We start from the raw sequence: 26,409 nt of genomic DNA on the forward strand, positions 1-26,409 counted from the left end.
CCGGCCGCGCTTCCACCTTCCCGTGCGGCGCCGCCGGCCCGAGGCTTACCTGGGCAAGCTGCCGGCGCGCTCTGAACCTCCCCGGTTCCGTGGCAGCTTGTAGAGTCTGATGGGGGAGGCCTTGAGCAAGGCGCTGAATCTCCTTGAATGCAGAGGCCTGGTGAGGCTTGTGCACTGAAGTCTTCGTATGTATTTAATTGTGAGATGATCTGGAGGTTCCTCGTTTATAAAATGACGCGGTGTGTTGCCGTGCAGTGTTTCAGGTGCTCTGTGTGTATAAACAATGAGCAGACATGTTTATTGTTTCACCATAGCTGAATGGATAGCTGCTGTCTAGCAACCTTGCTTTTAAAAAAAACAAACAAACATTTGAAGGGCTGCTTAATGCAAATATGCAATATTACTGCTTTGGGAAGAACCTTTTTTTTTGTTGTTGTTGTTAGTAGCCTTACAGCTTGACACCTGTGTTTGGGGATCTTTGCCATAATACTCGATGGTAACATCTAGTTTAAAATGTGAATTTTATTACTTGGGATTTTTTTTGTTTGTTTGCTTTGTGTTTTTGTTTTGAAGGAATACTAATGTTTTAAGAATGTGTTTTAATAAAACGTTGATGTAGCTTGGAGCCCTTTGCTCTTCAGCCTGTTTAAACTAGTAGTTAATTGGGTATGTGGAAACATTCTTTGTGGAGTATATTTACTTAGGAATTTGCCCTTTTTTGTTATCAAAAAGAGTAATTTTATTGGTTATTCTGAGTAATAGTAGAAAATAAAAATTGAAATTATAAGTAAAAAATGGCTTGCTCTCAGGAACTGATAGGGTTGCATACTCCAGTTTCATTGTTATTAATAACTTGCTCAAAAGTCTGTTTAGCTTTTGTGGCATTAGTATGTTAAATCATAATGACTTAAACTTGGTTTGTTTGCTTTAAAAGGTAAGGATAGAGTAGGTTCTGCTTGAAGTAGTGCTACCAACATCTCTCTAAGACTTTAAATGTTTGGGTTTGTTTTTTTTTTTACCCTTTGTAATGTAAAAAATGAGACGTGCTTTCTTGTAAATTTTCTCATTCTATAACAGACTTCCTGGTGAGTATTTCTACTCTGACAGGGTCCCGTTTGTGAAAAGGCGATTTACCACTCCTTTTGTCACAAAGGGTGTTCGTGAGGAAATGCCTAGATAGTATGTTGGTGGAAGTCTATTCATGTACCCAAAAAGACGTAAGTGGGGGTTTGTCCTTGTCCTTGCCATGTGCTTGTAGCGTATATACAATGTGTATTTGGTGCTGCTTCCCCTCTTGTGATGCTTCTGTGCTTAAAAGCCACTATCGGAGCATCTCGTCGCCTTCGTGAAAGCCAGGAAGTTTGCTGCAGTGGTAGTAGGGTTTTGTTGAGGCTGGCTGATTCTGAAAGTGATTTTTCAGATAAACGGGCTTATGAGGTAGTGGTGCGGTCTCATGTCACTCGGATGCTTCATAGTCTACATCCTCTGGAGACAGCCAAGGGGCTTTGGTTGCAGCAGAAGGTAAATTCTGCTGCACTGATTCAGGAGTCCCTGTAGCTTCCTTGTGTCCTGGCCAAGTCAGAATCTGTGTCTTCTCCTGCCCTTCTACTCTGCTGATTTATTGTAACACTGATTCAGTTGAATTGTGAAGGAGAGATGATACTTGAGATGATTGTTGTTGTTTTCTGCCCCAAAAAAGCAAATAATCCTCTGCAGGAATGTGGAAGTTAGTTTGTAAGTTGAGGTGCATTCTAGTATCCACTTGCATTCTAGTTGAAATGTGTGCTTCTCTTTAATTGCCTTTAGGTTGTCTTATAAATGTACTCTTACTACTTGGGGTTTTTTATGCAACTACATGCTGAGTTCTTTCACTATACATCCCATAGTACTTAGAAATAGAAGTTTGTGGGCTTCTGAGGAAGGGAAAAAGGCTACATAAAGTTTGGGCCCAGTAATGCTTGCAGCAAAGTTAATGCCAAAAGCCTACATGAATCTGAGTCCAGACAGATCTGTGGTACCTAAATCAGAAATCTGCTGGGCACCCAGAAGCGTTTAAACTGGAACCAAGTACTATGTCTACCTCTCAGGTTCTCTGCCAAGTTTTGTGGTTTTAAATTTCCAAAATATTTTTTTAGCATGCCTCTTTTTCTGTTCCATTGTATATGAAAGTTTCATAAATGAGAAGAAATAATATATGAAAGGTGGAGTGCTGTTAAACATAAGTGAAAAAATTAGAGGGAGTTATTGTCCTCCACCTACCCCTGGTCTGTTCTGTAGTTTAAAGTTCTGCTGTAATAAGTATGTAGAATATTTCTAAATAAATTGGGTTGATCGTTTGTTTTGTGGGTTTTGTTTTGAAGAAATGGGTAACAAAAATTAAGCTATTGAACTAGCAGCCAGGTTTTTAAAAAGATCCAGTTGCATAGTAAATTTTAGATGCTTGTTTTTGAAAATTGTGGTGGTTATCTCTGAAGATTACTTTTAAGTTCTGCTTAAGTCAGTTAAGTCTGCTTTGTTGCTCTGAAAAATTGAGGAAAGGTTTTTCCTGTTGAGTCTGAATTAATTTTAGAGCATCAGACAGTGAATCAAACCAAGCCCCTAAATCTTCTAAGTCTGACTTCTAACTGTGGTGTTTAAATAGCAAACCTGTTATCTTTACCGGAGATCTTGGTGCTATGAAAGCCAACTATTAATAGACCTACGCATAAATACCTTCAAGGCTTTTCAGTTAGCAATGCCATTGTCAAGTACATATTTTATCAAATACTAACTTAATGATCTATTTCAAACCTTAGCAAATAAGGAATATGATGTAAATTCTAGCATTTTATTTCTTTAGCAATCAAGTAAATAGAGAACTGATGGGAAAGGGGAAAAGAACAGGGAAGAAGCTGAGCCAATATGTTATTTTTCGAAGTCTGTCTTTGCCCTCCCCATACAGGTAGCAGAGGCAGAGGGAGGAGTTGGGTAGCTACTGGAAGTTCACTCACATAGCTTAGCTTTCCATGTGGGAAAATATTGCTGGGTGTCAAAAGCATTATATCAGCTATTGAGTTGCCAGTTAAAAAGTAGGCTTATTGATGAAATGATGCATGCTGTAGTCAAGATCAGCTCCATTGGAAACTAAACAGAAGTGTCCCTGGCTTGTGGTTTCAAAAATCTTTCTGGGATGGATCAATTTAAACAGATCAACCTTAATCATGGTTTTGAGTTTCAATAGTCATATGTGTGAGAAATCTGTTTTGTTATTGTTTAGAACAAGTGCTATCTGGGGTTATCAACATCCCTCATCTTGAAATCCACTGTATTTCCTCTTTCATAACTGAGGAATCATTACTCTCTGGTCCCCCTTTTCCTGTGTCCTAAAATGAGCTCTCATTTGTTGTTAAAGTATGGCAGCAGTTGTGTATTCCAGCAGTATTTGCTGCTTATTCTAGCAGGAGAATTAGACTGCTTTGCTAATACTTCCGCGCTACTGATTTAAGCTTCCTCTAAACAAACAACAAATTTTATATACAAGCCAGTGAAAGCATTATGGCTCTGGGACAAGTGAAGTAAGCACAGAGAAAGATCACTTAATGGAAATGCTTTCTCTATAGATCAGTTTTTTAATATTATAAATAGCAGAAGTGAGAGACCTTATTTTTCATTAACCCCATAAATGCATGGGAGGTGCTTGCTTTCAGAAAGCTACAATGTTTAGGCCTGTAAGTTCTGATTTTTAAAAACAGGAAGGAAACTCTGTCTTCAGTAGTAATGGAAAGATCCTCCTGCCTTATTGACATCAGGATTTGGAGGCCACAGGTGGACTGACTAAGAGCATTTTAGTGTTAGTGTGTAGAGATTTCTTTTTGAACTGCTATTACCTGTACCTGTGACTCTGTGCTTTTTGTCTATTTTTTATGTATATGTAGCTATACAAATGAAAACTTTATTTCAGCATAGCAAAGTGCATCTCCAAATTGAGATGATACTTGTTGATATTTTGAGTATAAGAATTGAAGTGTAGCTAGGGATATTTTTACCTTAGTTTAGACATGTCAACACAGTTGCGTGGAATATGTTTTACTGCTGCTGAAACAGGAGCCGTAGATAATCTGAAAATAGCCAGGGTTCTGTTTTGCTAACCATGCAAATCCAGGTTAGCCAAATCCTATTTGTTAACCACGAATAACCTACTATCTAAGAATCTTTTCTAGAAAAGCAAGACTTTTCTTGTGGCTAATAAAACTGAGAAGGGCTTAAGGTTTTTTGCAAATATTTTGAACTTGTATGTAATACAGTCACCTGTGCAGCTCTGCAAGTTTCTTGATGCAACGTCAGGTTTTATTTTCTTCCTAAATCTATAATACCTTTCAAAGACCCCAAGGAAAGTCTTACAAGTGTGGGTTGGGTTTGGTTTTATTTTTTGTTTGTTTTGTGTTGGTTTTTTTTTCTTCTTAGAAGTGAAAATGTACCTAATTCTAGCCACGTGAATCATTTTGCAGTTGGTTCTTCTGCTAGGGTGTGTATTGAGTGTTTTTATGACAAGAAAAAATTAACCGATACCAAGTACTACAATTTGATGTGAAATGAAGGAAACTCCCTTGCTGCTTAGTGGATGGTATTTAAAGGTTGTAGAGCAAAATTATTTGACTATATGTAAAAACTTTCTCAAGTTTCGTCTGTGTTACGCTTTGTTGGTACACAGAACAGCCTGCGCTTCGCTCAATGGGCTTTCAAAGCGAAACTCATTGCGAAAAGATCTCTGAAAGTATGGCTTTGTAGTTTTTTTAATCTTTATGCTTAGCTTTTGGGGATGCTAGCATAACTTAATTCCTATGGCAGTGTCGTAGTGTAGTTGTGATAAGAGCTTGGCTCATACTACAGTAATGTTCCAGAGAACTCGGAAATTGCTGAAAATAGAATATCATAAAGTAAGTTGTGGTCAGAAATACACTGAGCTTCATGCAGTAATGATAAGGGGTATCTAGCACTAGCAGCAATACTGCTGAAATACTGAGAACTCCGTATTTCTGGTAACAGCAGCTTTTTTTATTTCAATACTTTATAACACAGGCTGAACAGTGCAAGGGCTCTTACATTGACTTTGCGTAACTTTAAGTCATTGCATTACTTTATTTTCACCTTTTACAGTATGATTTGAAACAGTCAACATGGACTTTTCACGTCTACACACGTACACTCCTCCCCAATGTCTGCCAGAGAACACTGGCTATACATATGCACTCAGGTGAGAACTCTTTTCTTCTTGTAGAGAAACTGTTCTCTGAATGTCGTTAATTCTGGAGAGTTTAGCTTTCATGGTAAGTAGCTGACTTTTTTGAAGAAGCATGCTTTATCTAGTCTGTTTTGAAAATAACTGCTATGTCCTAAATAGAGGAAAGAATACATGTTGAACTAACAGGACAATGACTAAGATAATGACTCAAGTGTTTATTAGTTGCTATGAATAAACTAGTCTCCACCTAGTTACAATTGCTGTTTTGTTTCTATAAATACGTCATCAAAATTCTTAGATGTTTTCTGGTATGTCTTGTAACTTCTGTATGTCTCTTCTTTTGTGACTTGGGCAGCATTTTCACTTTAAAACACTTGATTGATACGCTCTCATTGTCGCTAGTGTGGAACTTGGCTGGAAGTCACATATTGATTACTATTTTTAGCAAAACTGCTTGTATGAATGTAAACTCTGTGTTCTAATGATCTTTTTTTATATCTTTTTATTAAACTGACCATTTTTAGACTTTTTCTTGAATCACTTCAGTTTTTTCTAAAAATAACTCTGTAGTGTATTTGCTGGTTTTTGTATTATGTATTCAAAATAAATGTGGTGATGCCTGTTTGAGGTTTTTTAATATTAATAGAGCAGATTGTGGCTGCTGATTTAATCTATCTAGCTGTTCCTGTTGTTGAGTTAGTAGCTGTATTTTGAAGCAAGTATACATGAGCCTGAGTTATTGGTTTAGCTAAGTTTAAAAAAAAAAAAAAAATTGTTTGTTAGGATGCAGTATGAGATTGCTTTTCTGTTCTGTGCCTGTAAATCATTATTATGTCTTTAATGTGTATTAAAATATAGTATTTAGTTTGGGGAATACTTAGCTACTTGCCAATAAAACAGAAGTTGGCAAAACTGTAGAATTAACAGCTCACTAATGTAATATTCTTGCTTTTGTGTACTCTAAAACTGTAGCATCATCAGGTTTTTTTGCTGGGTTTTTTTAGCTATAGCCTGATGTCAATAATGTTGCAAAATGGAATGTGTTTTATGTTGCATCAATTAAATTGCAACTCTTCCTGAATTTTTAGAAAAACATTGGTAGAATGTTGGTTAAATACAAGTGGGTTTGCTAATTTCAAGAAAAGGCATGCTGGACAATGAAAGATGATTTATGTGCCTTATATCAGCAAGCAAATTCACTATTATATTACTAAGTGGTTTTAGATAGCTCTATATTGCAAATGTACCTTGGAGATTGACTGAAATATTTTAACTCTTTTACAGAGAGTTCTCGCCTATTGTGAGCAATAAAAGTAGACTTTGATTCTTCAGGTTGTTTAGACAGTGATTTTTATGTCTCTGTGAGCATATCTTTCTTAAAACAAGCTGTGAAATTGTCATCTAATTTGATTTCTTTTCCTTAGTTGTTATATTTGTCTGAAATAATACTAGTACGTTCTACTGTACAATCTTCTCCACAGCAACTAATCTTTCTCGCAGACAAGAAGGGAATAAGTAGGTCTTAGTATTAGCGTAAGAAATTAAAATTGTTTTTCTTTTTTTTTAATTATGTGTATTTCCAAGAGTAGTAGCAAAGTAAATTTCAATAGCTTGCTTAAACTAATCTGGGGTTAAAACCTTTCTGAGCATAGGAGTTTTGTTTCTCACTGAAGCAAACAAGAATACCACAGGAGCAAAGATTAACTTGCCAGGAAAGGAATATGCAGAATGATAAATCCTATTTGTAATCTGGAGTATAGTTCGTTATGACTTTGGTGGGTTTTGTGTAGAAGACAATTGGAGTGTTTGACTTCCTATAGAAATGAAGATTGTCGTTTTGCAAAACTGAGAACTTGTGAAGAGGCCTTTGTAGAAGGGGAGGGTTACATGTCTGGAAACTTTTTGGCCTCCCATTTTGCTGTGTTAAACTACATTAGATACGGGTGTTCAGAAATAGGTAGAGATGGATAAGCTGAAGTTTAACTGACTTAATGAAGGCAAGTATAGTTAAACTCAGTTGAAATTAATTCATTGTGATTCTTCCTTGTGTAGAAAGGAAGGATTAGCAAGCACTTTCTTTAAAACTTGCTCTTGAAAAATTCTGTGAAGCCCCAAATATTAAAACAATGGGGGAAAACTACTTGGTTCACTGCTGGCTTTCAGGGTGTCAAGAGAGTGAACTACAGTCTTTTGGGCAGACTCTCGCTGTGTGTCTGCTTGCTGAATCTGTGCAGAATGCCATGTATTGTTGATGTAGCTCTTCCTACCTTGGGTCAAGCAATATTTGAAGAATCTGAGGAAAGGGTGAGTTACGCAGAGTTGCTAATCAGAAATATTTTCATGCTGAAATTCATTCCTTCTCCTCTCCCCCCCACCTGTATTTGTTTTGCTTATATTCTGATCTGGCTTGTTCTGCCTTTGACAATTCAATCTTTACAAAATCTGTCTGTGAGTTTCTTTAAAGGAGTTGACTTGCGCATGTAGCACTGCAGAAAGAAGTACAGTGAAGTTGGATACCGCAAAGTTATTAATAGAGTTGGTTGTGACCTATTAATAGAATTTATATTAATACTCACTGGGATTAGTGTTTGTTCATAACTGTTTGTAGTGCTTCTACTTTGTGCTTTTACTCCTCCCAAATCAGAAAAGCATAAAACTGATAGAGCTAAATAACCTTTATCTTCCTCAAAATGCAAGTCAAACTTGTCAACATGTAATTTACACCCCCTCTTCAGGCTGATCTTTCCTTTAGTTACCATCATCTCTTGAGTTGTGTTGTTTTTGTCAATTCGGGTACCTTTAACAATGCTTTTCTTGACAAATATGAATTAAATTAATAAGAATTTGTTGGTTTTTTTTTTCCTGTGTCAGAGCATTAAATCAGGATGTAACTTTCTGCAAAATAGTTGAATAAAATCCTTTGGTGTGTTTTATGTGTGTTCTGGGACTGATCAAAGCAATAGCTAAACAACTCAAGGTAGTGTCCTTGGCCAGTCAATATAAGCAATGCCCTGGTCAGAGAGGGTATGAACATTCATATACTGATTATATGCCTGTGTCCATGTTAGAAGACATCTGTTTAGCTATAGTTCTCTAAGTGTATTGCATTTATCTATTATTATCTTGAATAATCAAGAACATTACTGCCCATTTCATTCCAAGGAACACTCTTAAAATAAATGACACTTAAGGTCCCCCAGCTAAAGCTATAGGTGTGCTAAAATTGAAAGACCTCGTTCTCGTTCCACTTACAAATAAACTCGAAAATTAACCCACTGAAGTCTAGGACGTTCTTATTCTGTAGAAGCTCAGGTGAAGGAGGTATCAAGGTAATAGTTAAGAAGCTGGAAATGTAAGACTAGAAACAGTCAGCATATCTGCCAGCAGCCATGGGAGTTGTTTGTTGGGGGAAGGAACCAGGGTCTGCACTGTTTGTGTAGGTTATCAAGGCGTGTAGGCTAATTGCATCCCACCTTCAATATGTTATTTTGCTAGCCATATGTATTGGATAGGAATACCATCAATGTGCACGTTCATTTCTGTCCTGTGAGAGAAAAGGCGGGGGGGGTTGTTTACTGTAGTCTTTTCTGTAGAAGAAAAAAGGCTGCTTTCCAAAGTGTGGAAAGTGATATGGCAAGCTAAGAGACTTCTAGATACTGTCCTGCCGACAGAGGACAGATAACTCTCTTCACATTGGAAGTGAAGAGAAGAATTATTCTGCATAAGCAATAGAGAAGCTCTCTCTTTTTTTTTTTAAGAGAAAAAGATCCCATGATTATTTTTTTTTTAGATAGTAGAGCCCAGTTCCAAGCTATGTATTCAACCCAAATTTATATAAATGCTCACTGAGATACTTAATAACAGCAAGTGTTTATAAACAGAAACAAATTGAGGCTGGTCACAGCTGTCAGCTTGTCCTGTGTTCTTGTGAACTGAGTATCTGTAAGAAAGGTTGGGTGAAGATGAGGAAAAGCAAATGCGTAGTGGCAAGTGTAAATAGCAAAACTGAGTTCTGAAACAACTGTTTAGGGAGGGAGTCAATAGTAAGCTATTGTGGCTCTGACCCTTTCAGAATGAACAACAGGAAGAGCTGTATTTAGCCTGTATTCTCACTTCACATCTGTCAGAATGTAAGCTGTCTAAACAATATTTTTGAAAACTGTAAAATTACATGCTTTTGTACCTAATCAAATGTAGACTAAATCTGTTTTCACGTGAGGAGGCTCCTGTCTTATTTCCTCTTCCCCTTCCACCCAAATGTAAGCAAGGATTAATAAGCATATTGTATTTAGTAATGTATGCTGGGTTTATCTTAAGCTGTGCTTAGACTTCTGCCTTTCACAGGGTTGCACTGCATGTGGCAGCAGTAGCAGGGCAGACCAGTAAGATCAAGCAGGTGGTGCTGAAAACCTGCCTTCATATCTGTGCACCTCTGGGCAATCAAAGAAATTATTTTTGGACAAGCTCTAGTCTTGTCCTCTGGGCTGATTGCCCATTTGCTGCTGGAACAATTAGATGCTTTCCTGCAGTGCATTGCCTCGGTTAGGTTTTTTTTTTAGCTGAAAGAAATGCAGTTCATGTGCTCTGACACAGTCCCATCTTATGTGCTTTACTTTGCATTGTGGAGCAATCAAGAAACTCACTTCTGAAGCATCCACCTTGTCAGAATTAAACCACTACTGTAAGTGTAGCTACTAGACCTTCTGATGTTAACTTATTTGTAGGCCAGAGTAATACAAGGAGGCTGAGGGGAGACCTCATCGCTCTCTACAACTACCTGAGAGGAGGTTGTAGCGAGGTGGGGGTCGGTCTCTTCTCCCAAGTAACAAGCGATAGGACAAGAGGAAATGGCCTCAGGTTGTGCCAGGGGAGGTTTAGATTGGATAGTAGGAAGAATTTCTTCACCGAAAGGGTTGCCAAGCATTGGAACAGGCTGCCCAGGGAAGTGGTGGAGTCACCATCCCCGGAGGTACTTAAAAGACGTGCAGACGTGGTGCTTAGGGACATGGTTTAGTGGTGGACTTGTCAGTGCTAGGTTTACAGTTGGACTTAATGATCTTAAAGGTCTCTTCCAACCTAAACAATTCTATGATTCTACAATACGTATCATATTATTACTTTGTAATGTTCTGGGGTCTTTAATGATTGTGTGAGAAAATTATTTCCATTAAACTGTTTTTGCACAAATACATTTTATAGTAGCTGTTTATATGTATTTTTTTAAAGGGAAAGCTTCCATTTCAAATACGGATTGCACAGTAGAATCTACTCATTCAGATCTAATTTGCTTGCTTGTTTTTTGTTAGGGATTTTGGGGAGAAAGAGCTGCTTTAGTTAACAATACCTCCTCAGCTGCTCTTTTAAAAAAAAAAAAAACAAACACCTCAGGAATACTGAAGTAACTGCTGTTACAGCTGTGTATATCCCTGTGGCCCAAGCGGGAACAGACTCTGTAGGAAAGCTGGCCTAGAGCCCTTAGCATTCCGATACTTTGGGTCACAGTGCGGAGTGGTTCCAGAACTGGCCTCCTGCTGCGCCATACCCAATAACAGCAAGCTCTGTGCAGTTACATAACTGAATGCTTCCTTCGATTGTAAGTGTGAGTATTCTGCTTTAGGCTAAACTGCTGTTTTAGTAAATGTATTTCTTACTGACTCCTCTGTTTAATCTGTTTGTGTTTGCCTTGTGTTGCTGCTTTGTCTTCATTGTAAGTTTTCATGCGGGTTCTGAGAGAATCAAGTATAAAAGTGTGGAGTAGAGTTCCTAGGGTAATGATGTGAAGCTTGTCTACATGTAAACTTGCCTTTAGGATAAAACGGAGAAAAGCGGATGAAAGACTCTAAACTTTTTTTATTTGTTCAGAGTTAAATATTTCTAATGATTTGCATTAAATGAAGAAATCTCTTAAACTTTTTTTTTAGAAGTAATGGTAGTTAAACTAACCTAGCTAAAGTAGGGAAGTCTTTTAAGTATCTTAAAGGGGGGAAGTTCCTATTTGTTGGGAGATAGAAATTCAGAGTAGTGTGGCATATGCATCTTTTGTTATCAAAACAAGGAATTAGCAAACAAAAAACAAAAATAATTTGACTAAAAATGAATCTTTACCTTGCAACTTAGAGTGCATTATGATTTTTAATTTGCTGCTAGGCGTGATGAAGAAAACTGTGTCATGAATGGCTTCCTCTCAAATTGGTCCCAAAAGAACTAGGCTGTGTAACATGCTCGCTCTGGCTAAACTTCAAACGTGGTTTCCATGGTTGTTGTTTGTTTCTAACTGTGATTTGCTTTCAGTTGTTAAACTTGTAATATGAATTGCTTAAGAGAACCTTGAATATCTACATACTTCTAAATTATTTCGGTTACGTGGCATATCTTGTGGGAATTGCTCCATAACCCCGAATAAACTGTTTTTAATGGAAACTTAGACTAGCTTGAAGGGCATGTTTGTTACTAGGGGAATTTCCTCTTAAACCTGGTAACTTTGCTGTTCTTATTTTGCTGCAGTTCAAGTTATTCTTCATCTGCTTTGGATTTTGAGACTGAAAACAAAATAGATCCAGTATTTGATTCACCAAGAATGTCACGGCGTAGTTTACGGTTAGCTGCTGCAGGATTTAATAAATCCGATGATGCACGAAATGATATCCTTCATGACAGCTCTTATGCCGGGAACATGTCCTTCAGAGAACAGGCTTCTAAGTAAGCATTTTTTATCATTACAAGTTAATTTATTGTTTGGAGTCTTGAGACTTCCTGTTTGAACACAGTAGTACAAACATAGGTTACCTACTGTTTTATTCTTTGTTCTCAGTGTTAACTGCCATACTTTGAAAATCATGTTCAGTATGTGGTTTGCACTGAAGTCTTTGGAAAAGTGTAGATGCTTGAAAGTGAGGATTTTCTTTTAAACCTGATTTGATCTGTCTAGTCACATCAGTGTTGAAATACCTTGACTGTTCATTCATTTAATAAAATGAGAGACTAACAGAAATCTGTATCTTTACTGCTATGTCTTATTTGTCTTTTGCTTTGTTCCTAGGATGGTGAAGCAGCGCAAAAGTATGAATAAACAATCTGGCAGTGTAAGACACACACCAAGGAAAAACCTATCCAGCTCTTCCATTTTTAGCCAGAGCAGTTTCAATAGCCATGCCAGTGACACATCAATGGTATCCACTGTATTGGATGAATCTTTGATTCGAGAGCAGACAGAAGTTGATCATTTCTGGGGTAGGCAATGATTGCCGTTGCTTGTATCAAACTGTGAAAACCGCTTATGTTTTGGTGTTTATAAATGTATGTTCACATCTTCCCTCTTTTCCCCACCCATTTTTCCATCGGGCCCCCAAACGTGTGCATGTACTTACACTTTTGCTGTAGATGTCTGCTTGCTAAGACACCTACTGGAAATTCACAGTCCAGTGTGGGAACTTTGATTTTCTGGTGTAGTCAACATCAGGACACATTGCACGGTCAAGTTAATATGCCAGGCAAACATACACAACTTTGTGATGCAACATCATAGATTGTATAGATGTAATTATCTCTTATCATTACTTTCTTCAAAATGTGCGTAGAGTACTGTATTTAAAGAATGGTAAACATGTAGCTTGTCTTTGAAAAGCCAAAGGAAAAGCATTCTTGTTTGTTTATAGGCAGAAGTGTGTTTCAACTTACTATACCTTAATCTGAAAGTCTCAAATTAGTGGCACTTAAGGATTTCCCAAGGGGGTTTTTGTGTGTGGCTGGCTGGTTTGGTTTTGCAAGTGTATACAAGTATACTTTTCTGGAACCTACTTTCTTCACTGAAGAGGAAAATATGGGAGTTGTCTACGTAAAGTATTGTCTACATAAATTGTTGTGTAGGAGAAGATGAAGAACTTGCTATATCTCCCAATTCAGACTATTTGTTTCTAGTCAGTATGCTTGTGACCTCAGAGTCCTAATGTAAAGAATTGTTTTAATCTTAATAGAATGCATTCTAAACTTTAGATTACCTGGCTCTTAAAACAGGATCTTAAAATACAGTAGTACCAAAGTAGTTACCAAGCAACAGGAACAGCGTAAGCTTGTAATTAGCTGCTTTGAAGTCACATGGGAGCTAAGAAAAGGTGTAGCTGTCATATTTTGTCTGCTGCTTCTGTGGTAGAATGCTTTTCACTAACTGTTACCGTACTATATTAATGTCTGAATATATGGACATATTAATGTGGTGGACTGCAAAATATGTTAAATACTATTCATAAAGTGGCTTTTCTTTGCAGTCTTAAAATTAGTGGGACTTCTAATTTGAGTTCATGTCAGATATGGTAGTTGATTATGGCCCTTCCTTATATTTGGGACCAAATGTTTTTTGTTTTTTTTTTTTCCTTTGAAGGTCTTGATGATGAAGGCGACCCTAAAGGTAACTACACTTTCCTTTTCCTTCCACATGCATTCTATTTAATGGTAACCAGCGATGGTAATACTGATGTCAATGCACTGAATGTTTTACTCTTGGTTTGCTAGGTAGTGATGCTACACTGATGCAGGGAAATGGTGACATAGCAGCAGAAACGCAGACCACAATGATCAATGGCTACACTTGCAGTGACTGCAGCATGCTTTCTGAACGGAAGGAGGTTCTTACAGCATACTCAGCTTCTCATGTGCCATCTTCCAGAATTTACTCTAGGGATAGGAGTCAGAAACATGCATCTAGTAAGTTACTTTCTTCTGTGTTTTATCTGGATAGCAGAATGTATACAGTTTAGTTCATGCATTTTCCATATAGTGTTATTTAAGCACTTTTACTACCTTGTTAAATTTACCAATAACTGAATTCTAGAGAACAGCTTATATGAAATACTTTTTTGTATATCAGCTGAAACTTTATGTACTTGTCAGCTTCTGACATATAACTATCAACTTTTTTCAATGCTGCTGTAGGAATTAAACAATTTCAAAATGAAAATGCTGTGGTATCTTAACAAGTTATATTTCCAAACTGATTTGGAACACAATGGGCAGTTCCAACCAGCACTGATTGTAAGAGTCTCCTAATCTGGTATCAGATCTGTATGTGTCTGTCTACGAAGTTTTTGATCAGGGCTTTCAGATAGAAACTTCTTCTATGCAGGTTTTTTTTCCCTTACATGATTTGAACTTTCCAGATTGAGCAGAATTGTTACTTTGCAGTGCTTCTGCTATCCAGGAAATCTCTGAGATACCTTTCTACTTTCTGCTTTCTTTTTTTTCTCCTTGTTTAACCTTGCAGCTTACTAGAGTGTTTTTAGAAACTAAACCTCAACTACTTGAAAAATTGAACTCCAAAGGGAAAAAAAATTATTCCAGATAGGAATGTAGTCACTAGGAAGTCTAAAGCTCAAAAACAAATGGATCTGCTGTAAATAAGGGTCTGTCTTTCCAAGGCAATCTCCATCCTGTGGATGGCTGTCCTCAGTGTCTTGACTGTGTCTACCTGCCTCTTGGATAGCATCTTGAGTTTCTTGATTGTTGGTAGTCCTCAGTTACCATGAAGAAGTTGTTTCTTGAGTGGCCTTGAATTAGAAAGGAACCGATTTTGTGGTTTTGTAGATGTGTTATTCTTGAATGAAGAATGTTTACAGTAGCAAGAAATCAGTTTGTTTGGACTATAAGGTGTGACTTTAAATGCTTTGAGGCAAGTATTTCTTTTTGGTTAACGTGTAGCACAGGTAGAAATTCTTTTGGCTTGACATAACGAACTGCTTAAAGTGACTCTGTGAAAACTGTTTTCTGTGCTCCTGAGTTTGTATTCACATGGGAGAATTTTACAAGGGACTCATCTTTGGATGTTCTTTGAACTTTAATCCAGCGGTTTGGGTTAAACTTGGGGGAGAAGTGGGGGGCAGGAAAAGGGGCACACAATTATGGCAGGTTTTTGGAAAGTGGCTGATTCTAGGAAAGCAGCAGTATGGTGGACTGCGGCTTTGTTCCCCTGGCTCTGAAGGAGAGATGTGTGTCTAGCACTTGAGGCAGACCACTGTAGTAACTTCCTCCAATGTAAAGGTGGAGAAGCAGGTGAAAAGTCCTCACCCTTTCAAATCCAAAATAAGAATGTAGTTTGTCTCTTTGGAGCTGTGACCCAAAAAATCAGTATTGACAGCTCACATCACTGAGAAATCCCAAGTTCTGTAAGCAAGGAATTCATTGCTATTCAGAGTTCTTAATTCTCACTAAGAAAAGGTGTTCTTGCTGAAGTAATACGTTCTGTCTTGAAGGCATTTTCCCTAGGATGTGTAGTACTTAGAAAAGCTTTGCTGTAATATCTAATGCATCCAGACTTTCCAAACCACGCTTGCTTAAGTTCATACTTCTGGCTAAACAAAGGCTTTCCATGCTTCGTCCTCACTCTTCCACAAGCTAATGGTCACCAGAGAATAGAAGTACATCTTTATGCAGGTGAATAATTTGTATTCACACTGTTCTTTTCAATAGGAGGAACCTATTTCTACATGAGTAAGATTCTGCGATTGGTCAGACATGCTGCAGCATCTTTTGCATCACTATTAGTGCAACTGTTTCAAATGGTTTTGCTGAAGCTGGGTTATGAATTTAAAGGTACCTTTTCAATTGTCTTCCTTGGTCTCCACACAAAGCCAGTGTGTGTGTTGGGTTTCTTTTTTTTCTTACGGGCTTCCTCTTTGGCACTATGGTGTTCTTTTTCTATAGTCTTTTGGCTGGCTCCTGTCTTTCTCCCTCTTTTATTACTATTATCTCTTTTATTACTTAATTATCTCAGTTGTGCTACCCTCTTCATACTTTTCCTCTGTTTTGGAAGTATCAGGATTCACTTATGCGAGGTCTGTGTTACAGTTAAGATTCACGTGTTGATACTTTACTACCACTTCCTAGTGGTAGAAGGCAATGTTTAAATTGAGAAACTTAAGTTGATTTTTAAAAACTGTTTGGTGTGATAGTGTCAAATCCTAACTCTTCAATGAATGTCTTTAGGTTTAGACTATCTTGTTACTACCCTTAAGCCCACTGTGCACTTAAAGCTTGATTAGGTCTGTCTTGAAAACTAAAGCTGCCATCATCACTCTGCACTACTCTAAAGCACATCTTGTTTTCCTTGAAAGTGTTCGATTCTTCTTCAGTGCTTTCTCTTCTATAATACATGCTCTGAGTGAAGTTAATTTGCCATAGGCAGAAGGTAATGGACTTTCGTGTGTGAATAAAACGTTGTTCTCTCCTGTTCTGTGCCTTGTAACTTGCTAATGCTCTCTTCCCAGTCTCTTAAGATTTCTGACAAAATCAACACAAAGATGTAATGGTTGGCCCATTTGACAGAACGATGGGAATAGGGACTCAAGATTTGATGAGTTGTTACTGAGGTTTTTTTTTACTAACTTTGCTATCTGAAAAGAAAGATTTTTTTGAACCAAAAGGCCTTCTCTTGCTTAAAGAAGAAGAAATAAGATTGCACAGAGTAGGCTTCTTCCTTGATAATTTTTCAGGTTTCCTGTGGGTAACCTGGCTTTAATAGTGAACCAAGCCAGTTTAGCTAAAATTTGCATATATGATAGCTAAAATGTGCATATATGAAAGGCTTTGAACTTGAGAGTTGCATTGCATGTGTGCTTTTTGAATGTGTTGCAGCTCACTCAGACTACTGTGGAAGCATGAATGTAAAGGAGTTTTACAGAGAAGATAGCTGTCTTGGTGTAAATGAGGAATCAATATGTAAGTGTAATGATTGATGTTGTCTTTTAGCCTTGGGCTGTACACCAGGTTGTTGCTATAATAGTAGTATCAGATGCCCCATGACTCTATGGAAGCTGCAAAGTAAACATTTGGTTTGCAGCTTAGGTGTAGGGGGGAGAACGGTGATTGCCTGGCGTACTGTAATATTCCCCAAGCAAGTTTTATTCCACTGAAGTTTGCTTAGTGGTTTTTTGTTTGATAACTGATCTTATGAAATAGACTTGTTCAAATTAGCTTGTAACAATCTTGATTTGATCCTGGCTTTGTCCCATTAATCAACTGTTACCACAATCAACAGGTGATGACTGTAAGGGGAAGAAACATCTTGAAATATACACCACAGACCACATGCAATCCTCATGGGCTAAAAGGGTAGCAAGGACCATTTGGCACACCTTTTCTTATGCAGGTTGACTTGGACCTTTTTTCTTTTGCTTTTGTTTTGCATAGCAATCTCACAATGTTAATCATACATATTGTTTTGTAGTGTTTTGTTTTTACCTTCCATCTATCAAAGTAGATTAAAAGTGTGAAGTGTCTAGAAAATTAACTAACTTTAACACCTTTCCTGTTTGACTTCTTGTTCTGATACTGTTTTTTGTACAAGCTTGACAGACTGCTTACCTGTTAGTAAAAACAAGGTGTAGGGACAGCATACACCTTGTATGTTAGAAAGAACAAGTCTGATTGTTAATGTATTGCACTTCGGGGAAGTCTGTACACTCGATAGGTTGAAAAGCTGCCTTTAAATGAAAGCAAGGTATGAGGTATTGGTATGCTGATTATTTGAATAAAGGGTTTTTAACATTTTATTTTTGTTCTAGTGATAGTCAATTTTTACAGGAATCTTATATAGGGATAGAATCTTCCCTGTGAGATGAGCATTCCCTAGCTTGAATGACAGAGGCATCAAGAATCTGTTGAGTGCTCTTTATTCAGCAAAGGAAAATGATTTGAGACACTTCAGTCACCTAAATGCTTTGCAAAATATTGGGTTGGTATATCTATAATCCCTCAGATTAACCCACACATACCTGCTAATCTAAAACTGTAGGATTACTTTCTAAATGTATACTATGTAGTTTGTTCTGTAGAAACAACAGTCCTAGTCTTGGGTATAGTAATTGTTTGCTTCAGTGAGCTTTAAGTTACAGCATTTTGTTATAGTGCATTGGGTTTTTTCCGTGGTGGTGGTTTTGGTTTTTTTAAGAGACTCAGAACTGACATACTGAAGATCCTTGGGAACATTCAATTTAATGAAAATTTACTGCTTATAACTTTTAGTAGGGAATACTTTATAAATTTATCAGTATTTCTTAGACATCATTATTTAATTCTTTCACTAGGATTTAAAATTTTTAATTGTTCCCTCTTCTACACGTGAACCTAGATAACAAACTCGATGTATAATTTGGAACAAGTAAGATGCTTTTAAAGAATGATGTGCTTAAAATGTGTTTTTATGGTAGTACTTTTTTTGCTATTCTCCGTTATACTTAGCATGACATTGTTAGATAAACATACTACAAAATGTAAACTTTTTGTTGATTTTGGAAAAGTAATATTCTAACTGCACAGATGCTGTTGATCATTCTGTTTATACGTGAGAACTCTTGTTTATAAATTGTCCTGGTTTTGCTTGGTTTCATATTTATTAGTGGCTTGCTTTGCTTTTAAATAGTGAAGAACCAAATTTGTAGATTACTGAAAGGTATGGCTTAAAAATATGCAGAACATGTCATGAGCAGGGGATTGAGTCTGTTTTACTGCATGTATTGCAAAAGAACCTTAAGCTCATTTATGTATGTTACCACATAGAGTTAATTTGTTATAATCTAGGTTACTTTATGCTTCACTTGTTGCGAACAGTGGGAGCAACAGGATGGCTTGTGTCTCAGAAGGTGGTGTCTCTACTTTGGCTGGCCATTCTTTCTCCAGGTTACTATCCTAATGTGTGTGTGTGTTGCCTGTTCCTTTTGACAAACTAAGAAGCTGCAGTAGGTGGCTTACACTAATTCAACTATGCTTATGCTGTAGCTTTTGTATCTTGAAATGCATGTGCTACTTTACTTTATTGACCAAAATACGCTTAATGAGAGGATATATTTCTGTTCACAGGCATAATGGGAGACTAACCAGACTGTTTCATGAGGGAATGTGTGTGTGAATAGCACAGAATATGGGGTGTCAATAATAATGGGGTGTGTTTGGTTTGGTAGTCGCTTCTTATCATGATATTCCTCTTAGCAAAAACCGATGCTGCTAATCTGTGCATTTCTTGAAACACATCTGAGGTCTTCAGTGCATGATAACCTGGATTCAAGCATTAAAACAATTTCTGGCAAGATAGCATTGTTGTAACAAATGAGCATTTAATCTTTTTGCATGACTATTGGTTTTGTTTAGAGGCTGATGTTATAATGTTGTCATGGTTGTGATATCTAGATGTTAATAGGCTGCATGCGTTGCCTGTACTCATGCATTTCTCTGCTGTGCAAAGTATTCTTGGCCACAGTTGCATGTCCCTCTGCTTGGTTTCTTTGAACATGTGCTGCAGTAATTACATTTCACAGTACCACTTTTTGTCTTCTAGGGAGGGCAGCTTCTGGCATGTTCAGGTTGCTTAGAACTGGGTGGTATCAACTTGTTACTCTGATGTCTTTTCTCAAGGTGTTTCTTCTTAGAAGGTGTGTATCCTTTGAAAAAACTGTTTTGTGAGCAAATTATTTACACAGTTGTAATATAAAACAATAAAATGTGATAAATGTATCGCTTCTTATAAACTTTCCTCTCTTTTTCTCTAGATGCCTTCCAAAGATCTACAAGCTATTACTGTTTCTTATCCCACTCCTGTTTCTACTAGGTATGTGAATCATTTAGTTATAATACAAATTGGTGTATGCTTACTACAGCTGTTCCAAAATAGCATTTTTAGTTGAACTTCCAGTTTATGAAGAAGATGCAGAAGCAAAAAAGAGCAAGTTTGTTTGTGAACAGGGCAGCAATTCAGGCTTTCAAAGTACTAACAAGTCAGTGAGCTTTCCCCTTACCATGAAAGGAATACCGTTGACTTAATTTCATAGAGCTCTTTAGACAGAGAGAGCGGGTGAGGAAGTAAATGCACTGAAGTCCTTCTTTTCTTTACATCCCTTCATAGGAATAGCAATGAGCTCATAAAGAGTAGGCTGTGTACTGATTGATTTGATTGTTGTCAGTCTCCATAAAATTGTGGTTAAGCTCTTTCACCAACTCATCTTAAATCTTTCCTTTGCTCTAGGCCATGCTTTAGTTGCTTAAAATACTGCCATTTGGACTGATTAGTTGACAATATTCCAGGCCAGCTGTCTAATTTGAAATAAATAAAGTCAGTTTAAAATGTTTACCAGAAGTGCTGGGTCATTTCTGAAAAGCAGTTTCATGTCTTTGCATGTCCTAAAAAACCCTGTAGCTACTCTGGGGAGCAGATGAAGCTTCTCAGAAACTTACAGTGGGGATTCCAAATCCTCTGTACTAGGGAGAATAAGAAAAGAAGTAGTTACCCTGTGTAGAAAATGGTTCTGCTTCTCACTAAGACATTGCAAAAATAAGTGCAACCTTTGTGAAATGCTAGATTATTTCCATGGAAGCCTAGGTTTCCTCCAACTTTTACTAGATATTATGCAATGTGGTATGTAGTAAGTAGGGTATAAGGCAAGGTATTTTCCATTGAGATAAAAAGCAGTATTTACATCTTCCTTCAGTGAGCATGGCCTGTCTTAATCAGTAAATGAGATCTAGGTCCCAGGGAAGCAGCAGTATGAGATTAAGGATATATCATGGTATATAGGCACAAGTTGCCTGCCTTACAGCTGTGTGAGTGGTACTGATGGATGTTCCCTAATATTCTTGAGTGCTTGACTTAACAGTTTTAAAGCTGGCTCATGCTGATTTTTACTTAGACTGGAGTAGTGTCTACTGTGTGACATCTACCTTGCGAGCTTAAGGTAGCTTGTGTCCTTAAGTAAGAAGACAATTGGTAGATACAAGCAGTCTTAAGGGAGAATTCTCCTGAACACCCTTTTTGCATTTTTTGTTTCTGATCTAGGTATATGGTTCTGGGGGTTTGATGGCTTCATTTCATTATTGCCTTCATTGAACTGGACAAGAATTGATAGAATACAGAGAATAGATGACTCTATTAATGTTCCTGAACCACAGGCTGATTCTTTTCACTCTGTGCAACCTCCAAAGGTAAGGCAGAACAGTCTAGGGAAGAACTTTCCTATCTTTTAAGACTTAACTCCCATGTCTTCAATATTTTGCAATAACTACTTGGTACATGAGGGTAATGTAAATAAATGTCTTGATTTTTATATATTTAAAAAAAAATCTTTATACCTTAGGATACCGTAAATATCTTTGATTCTGGTCGTATAAGTGAGCTGGAAAAGCAAATGGCCTTCGTGTCTGACAGATGCCATCACCATGATGAAGAATATAGCAAAGTGATGCTTCTACTCCATAATCTTCAAGACCAGGTTGCCCAGATGAGTGACAAAAGTGAAACATTGAAGCTAATAAAAAATGTGATGGGTCAACATCTTAAAGATATGAAACTGGAGGAGAAGGTAAGGTAGTCAGTTATTGATGCTTTCTGTTACTGATCAAAGTATTCTGTTTCAATAATGCAGATTATTAGCAATTGGACTTTAGGATTCTTCTGTTACAGAATTAACTGATAGGTAGTAAATGCTAGGGAGTAGTCATTGGCATTTGTTCCTCCTTTGTTATTGCTGACAAAGAATTAATTCCAGATAGGTGGTCTAAAGTAGAATCTTACATTGCTGAAAAGCAGCTGGATTTATCCTGTTTTCATACAGAGAAAGAAGACTATAGGAAGGACTAGTGACAAAGAAGGGGTTTTGTGGTAAACTTCCCTGTGTATAACCTCTACTATTACTGAATCAGGCCTTTATATTTATTACAGATTCTATAATTTCTTTCTATAATTTCTCCCACTACCTGCAGGATAAATCACTTAAGCACTCACAGAATGAAATAGAAATTACGCTTCGTAGAAAATATCAATTATGCTATTTATACTCCAAAAGAAAACACACCACCTTTTTCTTCCCTGTTTTTTAAGACTGACTTCCTGGCTTTACATGAAGAACATGAGTTGCGCATCCGGATGCTGGAAGACCTTCTTGGAAAACTCTCTGCTGAATCCAAGGTATTGAAAGTTAGCTTTGCTAACTCACTCTAATTGTAACCCATTGATAAAATGGACTACGTTTTTTGTTGGCTATCCCAAACCCCAGTTTACTTTACTCCGTTACAGTTCTTTAAGTCTTGAAACTGGTTTGTGCTCTTGCTCCCCCTCCTTGGAGGGGGTTTCAGTCCAAAGATTAAAAATTACTCACTTGACCAGTGAGGCAGGTTCTCCTTGGAATAAAATCTTACTATACAGAGGCACAAACATAAGTGTGGGGACACAGTCCTGTATAGGTGGTGCTAAAATCTGTCACTTTCATTTAATATTCTTTATCTTCTTTCTGTCACTTGTGTTTCTTTTTGTGTTAAAACTAACTTTTGTATTTTTTAGGACATCCAGAAGGAGCTTGACATAGCCAAAGCAAAAACAGTGAGGTATAAGTGCTTTTCAAACATATTTTGCTTTTTCAATCCTGATGCTAACTGATGGTGATATACGTGTTCTTCTTTGAAATACGACAATACTTTTCTTTGTGTCAGTTAACTGACCTTAAGAGTTTGTATTGTCGGTAAGAGTACTTCTGTCTAATAGTAGACTTTTAAGTGTGATGCTGAACATCAGCACAAGGCCCACTTCCAGTGCGTAAGCAATCCTACAACTACATTTTTTACTGGAGACAGCTGTGTGTATAGTAGAGGAGAATGAGTGACTTCTCATCCTCTTAGAAATGCATTAGAATTTTTCCTCATATTGCTTATTGAAGTATACAGTAACTGCCTTTGATAGGCTTTATATTTAAATTCTTGAATTGTATCAATTCTAACCTTCATCTCTGTTTCTGGTTTGTCAGCTGTACTACTTTCCACTCGTGTACTGTGTAATACTGGGATAAAAACTGCAGCACTTCATTAAGTAGTTTCCCCATTGGGAAGCGGAAAAGAAACACTTGCTGAATTGTCATTTAAATTAGATCTAAATGTAAAATGGCTTTAGAATGATGGCTGATACTTGTCTCCATAGCATGCACTGAACACTGATCTATATTGGTCATATGTGACCTGCTACTTAAGCTCAACTTGACACCTACCAGTAAGGTAACCTGAAACTCGCTCTAACCAGTGGCAAACTCATGGCAAATAAAGTTTGACTGATTTGCCAGAAACCTTAAATTCCCCAAAACCTACATATGTTTGAGTTATTAACTTGTCAGCCTGGTGATGTTCTAAAGTCATCACTGCTGGATTTGTTCACAACTTCAAAATACTTTGCTTTGAATATATTAATCCTAAGTATGCCTTAAATAACATCTTCAAGGAACTGCAAGCTCACAATGTCTATCATGGTGAATAACTGAACTAGAAAAGCACTTTGTATTAGACAAGTACATTCTCACACCTTTGGAATTTGATGGAATGATTCAAACTACTCTTTCCTAATTATTGACTCCTTGTTTTTGTCAGAGATGATGGTGAACATAGTCAACTTTTGTCCAAAGTTAAAAAGCTAGAACTAGAGTTGTCCCAGATGAAATCGGAGCTGTTAACTGGGGAAAGTGTGAAGACGAGTTGCGAGAAAATAGATGTCATTCATGAAAAAGTAGGTTCTGTAACTTCTGTAATTGTCCCAGTAAAACTTGGTACTACTTGAAAAACGTAGTGAACAAAATCAAGTGGTACCAACTTTCTTGAAATGCACTGCAATAAGTAACGTGGGGGTAGTATTAATATTAAAGAATGGTAGTGTGTTATGTAGTGGTACTGTGAATTTTTCCATTAGTGCTAACATTTTACTAGGCAAGAGTTTATGGCTTGTTTTCTACAATGGCAGGGTTTTTGTATTTAAGATATGATGCAATAGCAGTTCTGTATACAATACTTCGCTGTTCTTACCGATGTATTTTGCTAACCCATAGAAATGTGGAAAAGAAACTTACATAAAAGCAAGTTAGGTTTGTTATCTGAGAGTTGTTTTAAATCATGCTTAAGTTCTTTTGAAGCCTCTTATAAAGTCTGACTAGAATGTAGCCAACAAAATACAACAGTAAGTGTTGATACGGGATTATCAACTTTGACTAAAATACCATTTTGTGATAACGCTCAAATATGATCTAGCTATTGTTTATGGAATCAAAGCATACCATAAGTGAGTGATTAAGCAACTTGCTTAACTAGGCCTAACAAGTACACTGCTCCCCTTAGAGTTACCACGGTGCCTTCTTTGAACTGTTGCAGTCAACTATTTTTTTTATTCTGAAGTGTTAGTCAGACCACTAATCTAAACTGCATAGTTTGCTAGGGCTTTGTTAGGTATGTCTTGTTCACCAAACTGATGAAGCATCCAGATTTCCCATATGGTCTGCACACCTGACTGGTCTGTTGTTCCAGTGTAAGTCAATGTAGTTAAAACGCACGTGAAAGCTGGACTTCTGTGTCGTACTGAATGTGTGTATTGATTTCGCATGTGCCTGTATGTACAGTATAGCATTATAGACATATATATAATATTACTTAATGGTTTATGAAGACTAATAACTTCTACTATAATTGTTAATGGCTTCTACTAGGTAGATGCCCAGGTCAAAGAATCTGTCAAGCTAATGCTTTTTGGTGATCAACAAGAAGACTTTCCCGAATCGCTTCTTCAATGGCTTACATCCAATTTTGTGAGCAAAAGTGATCTGCAGACTTTGTTGCGGGATCTAGAATTGCAGATCCTCAAGAATATTACTCTCCATATGTCTGTCACAAACCAAAAACTAACATCTGAAGTAGTAACAAATGCTGTGACTAATGCAGGGATTTCTGGAATCACAGAAGCGGTAAGTGAGTTTAAGTTCTCAAAAGTTCAACTAAAACTGTAAAGAGTCCTTTTATGGGCATTTTGTGGAGCATGACTGTCGATATAGATGTTAAAGCATTTTCTGTAGTTCTTGCCATTTCAATTAATGTTCCCAACATCTCTTAAAATCATTATCAAGTGTATTCTTACAGCATTGTTTGTTGCCTGTTTGTGTTTTTTCAAAGTATGCTATCTTGAAAGTTGAAGAATTGCCAAGAAACAAGTATACCAAAGCAATGCAGCTCAGGGTCTTGGGAAGGTGGGGGAAAGAATGCAACTTTTGAGGAAAACACCAGTCAAGATGCAGTATGAATTTGTATTTTAAGACTGACAACCATGCATTAAAAATGGCCTCTATCTTGACAGAGGCTTTCAAAGACTTGTGATGGAGTGCAGCATCTCAAAAAGATGCTTGCAACTTCACAAAAGCGTATATATCAATTACTTTATCACTTGATACTATTAAAATCTTTCTCTTTCCATTCTCTTCTATGTGTACATCTGTAGCAAGCACAGATTATTGTAAACAATGCACTGAAACTCTACTCTCAAGACAAGACTGGTATGGTGGATTTTGCCTTGGAATCTGGAGGTAAATAGTAGAGGAAACACCATTTTTACTATTCATGTTGTTTATAGTATTTACCAAAAATCTTAAAATAAAGAGTAAAGGTTAGTAGAGCATCCTTGTGTGTTGCCTGATCATCAGACTACCGCAATCTGTGCATGTTGTTTACAGGGTTATATATCGGCCTATAGTTCTTCTAAGCATGTGTACAACTGGATAATAGAGAACCACGGATCTGTTTGTGTGGGGTGTACACACCACTGAACTCACTAGGGAAAAATGTGTATTTTTAGCCCTCTTAAATGAAAAACCTTTAACATGTTCTTAAAATAACATTGTACTTGATAGAAGCATTGTATCCCCAGAAAATTATTAGACTTTAACAATATCTGTAATAGTTTTTTCTGAGGACAATAACTGGTATATTCATTAAGCTTTGTACAAATCTCTGCTTTAAGTCTTCAGGAAGAAATGAGTAATTACTTCTGCTAACCTGATATATCTTTTTTGAGGTGGCAGCATTCTGAGTACTCGCTGTTCTGAAACATATGAAACCAAAACAGCATTAATTAGCCTCTTTGGAATTCCTCTGTGGTACTTCTCTCAATCTCCCAGAGTGGTGATTCAGGTAATTAAACGCTGAGTAAACAAATTCAGCAATGTTATTTTGTGCTGAGTGGTTTGGATTGGTTTTTGGATGCTGGGTGTTTTCTATCTGTAATATATTGGGGGGCATGGGTACTTTGAACTATGTTCCCAAGAGTGGGATTCTTCCGGTAGTTCCTGGGCACTGCTTAAGTCTTACTCTAGTGAAATTAAGACCCTTATAGGAAGCTTGGATGGTGCATTGGACTTCTGCGA

General features: G+C 37.1%; 1 protein-coding gene across 5 annotated transcripts in view; it reads left to right on the plus strand.

Annotated features, from left to right (window-relative positions):
* Window positions 1-26,409, plus strand: part of SUN1 (Sad1 and UNC84 domain containing 1) — a 33,178-nt gene that overhangs the window by 3,218 nt on the left and 3,551 nt on the right. Inside the window, exons 1-20 of one of the 5 annotated variants that reach the window (XM_009320006.1) lie at window positions 80-160; window positions 5,137-5,233; window positions 11,726-11,920; window positions 12,261-12,451; window positions 13,599-13,625; window positions 13,730-13,921; window positions 15,680-15,802; window positions 16,844-16,927; window positions 17,247-17,357; window positions 18,788-18,886; window positions 19,542-19,635; window positions 19,753-19,811; window positions 21,033-21,178; window positions 21,331-21,555; window positions 22,074-22,160; window positions 22,533-22,576; window positions 23,603-23,738; window positions 24,706-24,960; window positions 25,488-25,572; window positions 26,061-26,176. In XM_009320006.1, coding sequence (XP_009318281.1) covers window positions 5,157-5,233; window positions 11,726-11,920; window positions 12,261-12,451; window positions 13,599-13,625; window positions 13,730-13,921; window positions 15,680-15,802; window positions 16,844-16,927; window positions 17,247-17,357; window positions 18,788-18,886; window positions 19,542-19,635; window positions 19,753-19,811; window positions 21,033-21,178; window positions 21,331-21,555; window positions 22,074-22,160; window positions 22,533-22,576; window positions 23,603-23,738; window positions 24,706-24,960; window positions 25,488-25,572; window positions 26,061-26,176 — 2,346 coding nt within the window. In that variant the 5' untranslated portion in view covers window positions 80-160; window positions 5,137-5,156. Of the gene's footprint in view, window positions 1-79; window positions 186-5,136; window positions 5,234-11,725; window positions 11,921-12,260; window positions 12,452-13,598; window positions 13,626-13,729; window positions 13,922-15,679; window positions 15,803-16,843; window positions 16,928-17,246; window positions 17,358-18,787; window positions 18,887-19,541; window positions 19,636-19,752; window positions 19,812-21,032; window positions 21,179-21,330; window positions 21,556-22,073; window positions 22,161-22,532; window positions 22,577-23,602; window positions 23,739-24,705; window positions 24,961-25,487; window positions 25,573-26,060; window positions 26,177-26,409 lie in introns of those variants that run through there. The other 4 variants (XM_009320007.1, XM_009320005.1, XM_009320008.1 and 1 more) reach the window with 4 other exon arrangements.

The sequence above is a fragment of the Pygoscelis adeliae genome, unplaced genomic scaffold, assembly GCF_000699105.1.
Source record: "Pygoscelis adeliae isolate BGI_AS28 unplaced genomic scaffold, ASM69910v1 Scaffold242, whole genome shotgun sequence".
Taxonomy (NCBI): Eukaryota; Metazoa; Chordata; class Aves; order Sphenisciformes; family Spheniscidae; genus Pygoscelis; species Pygoscelis adeliae.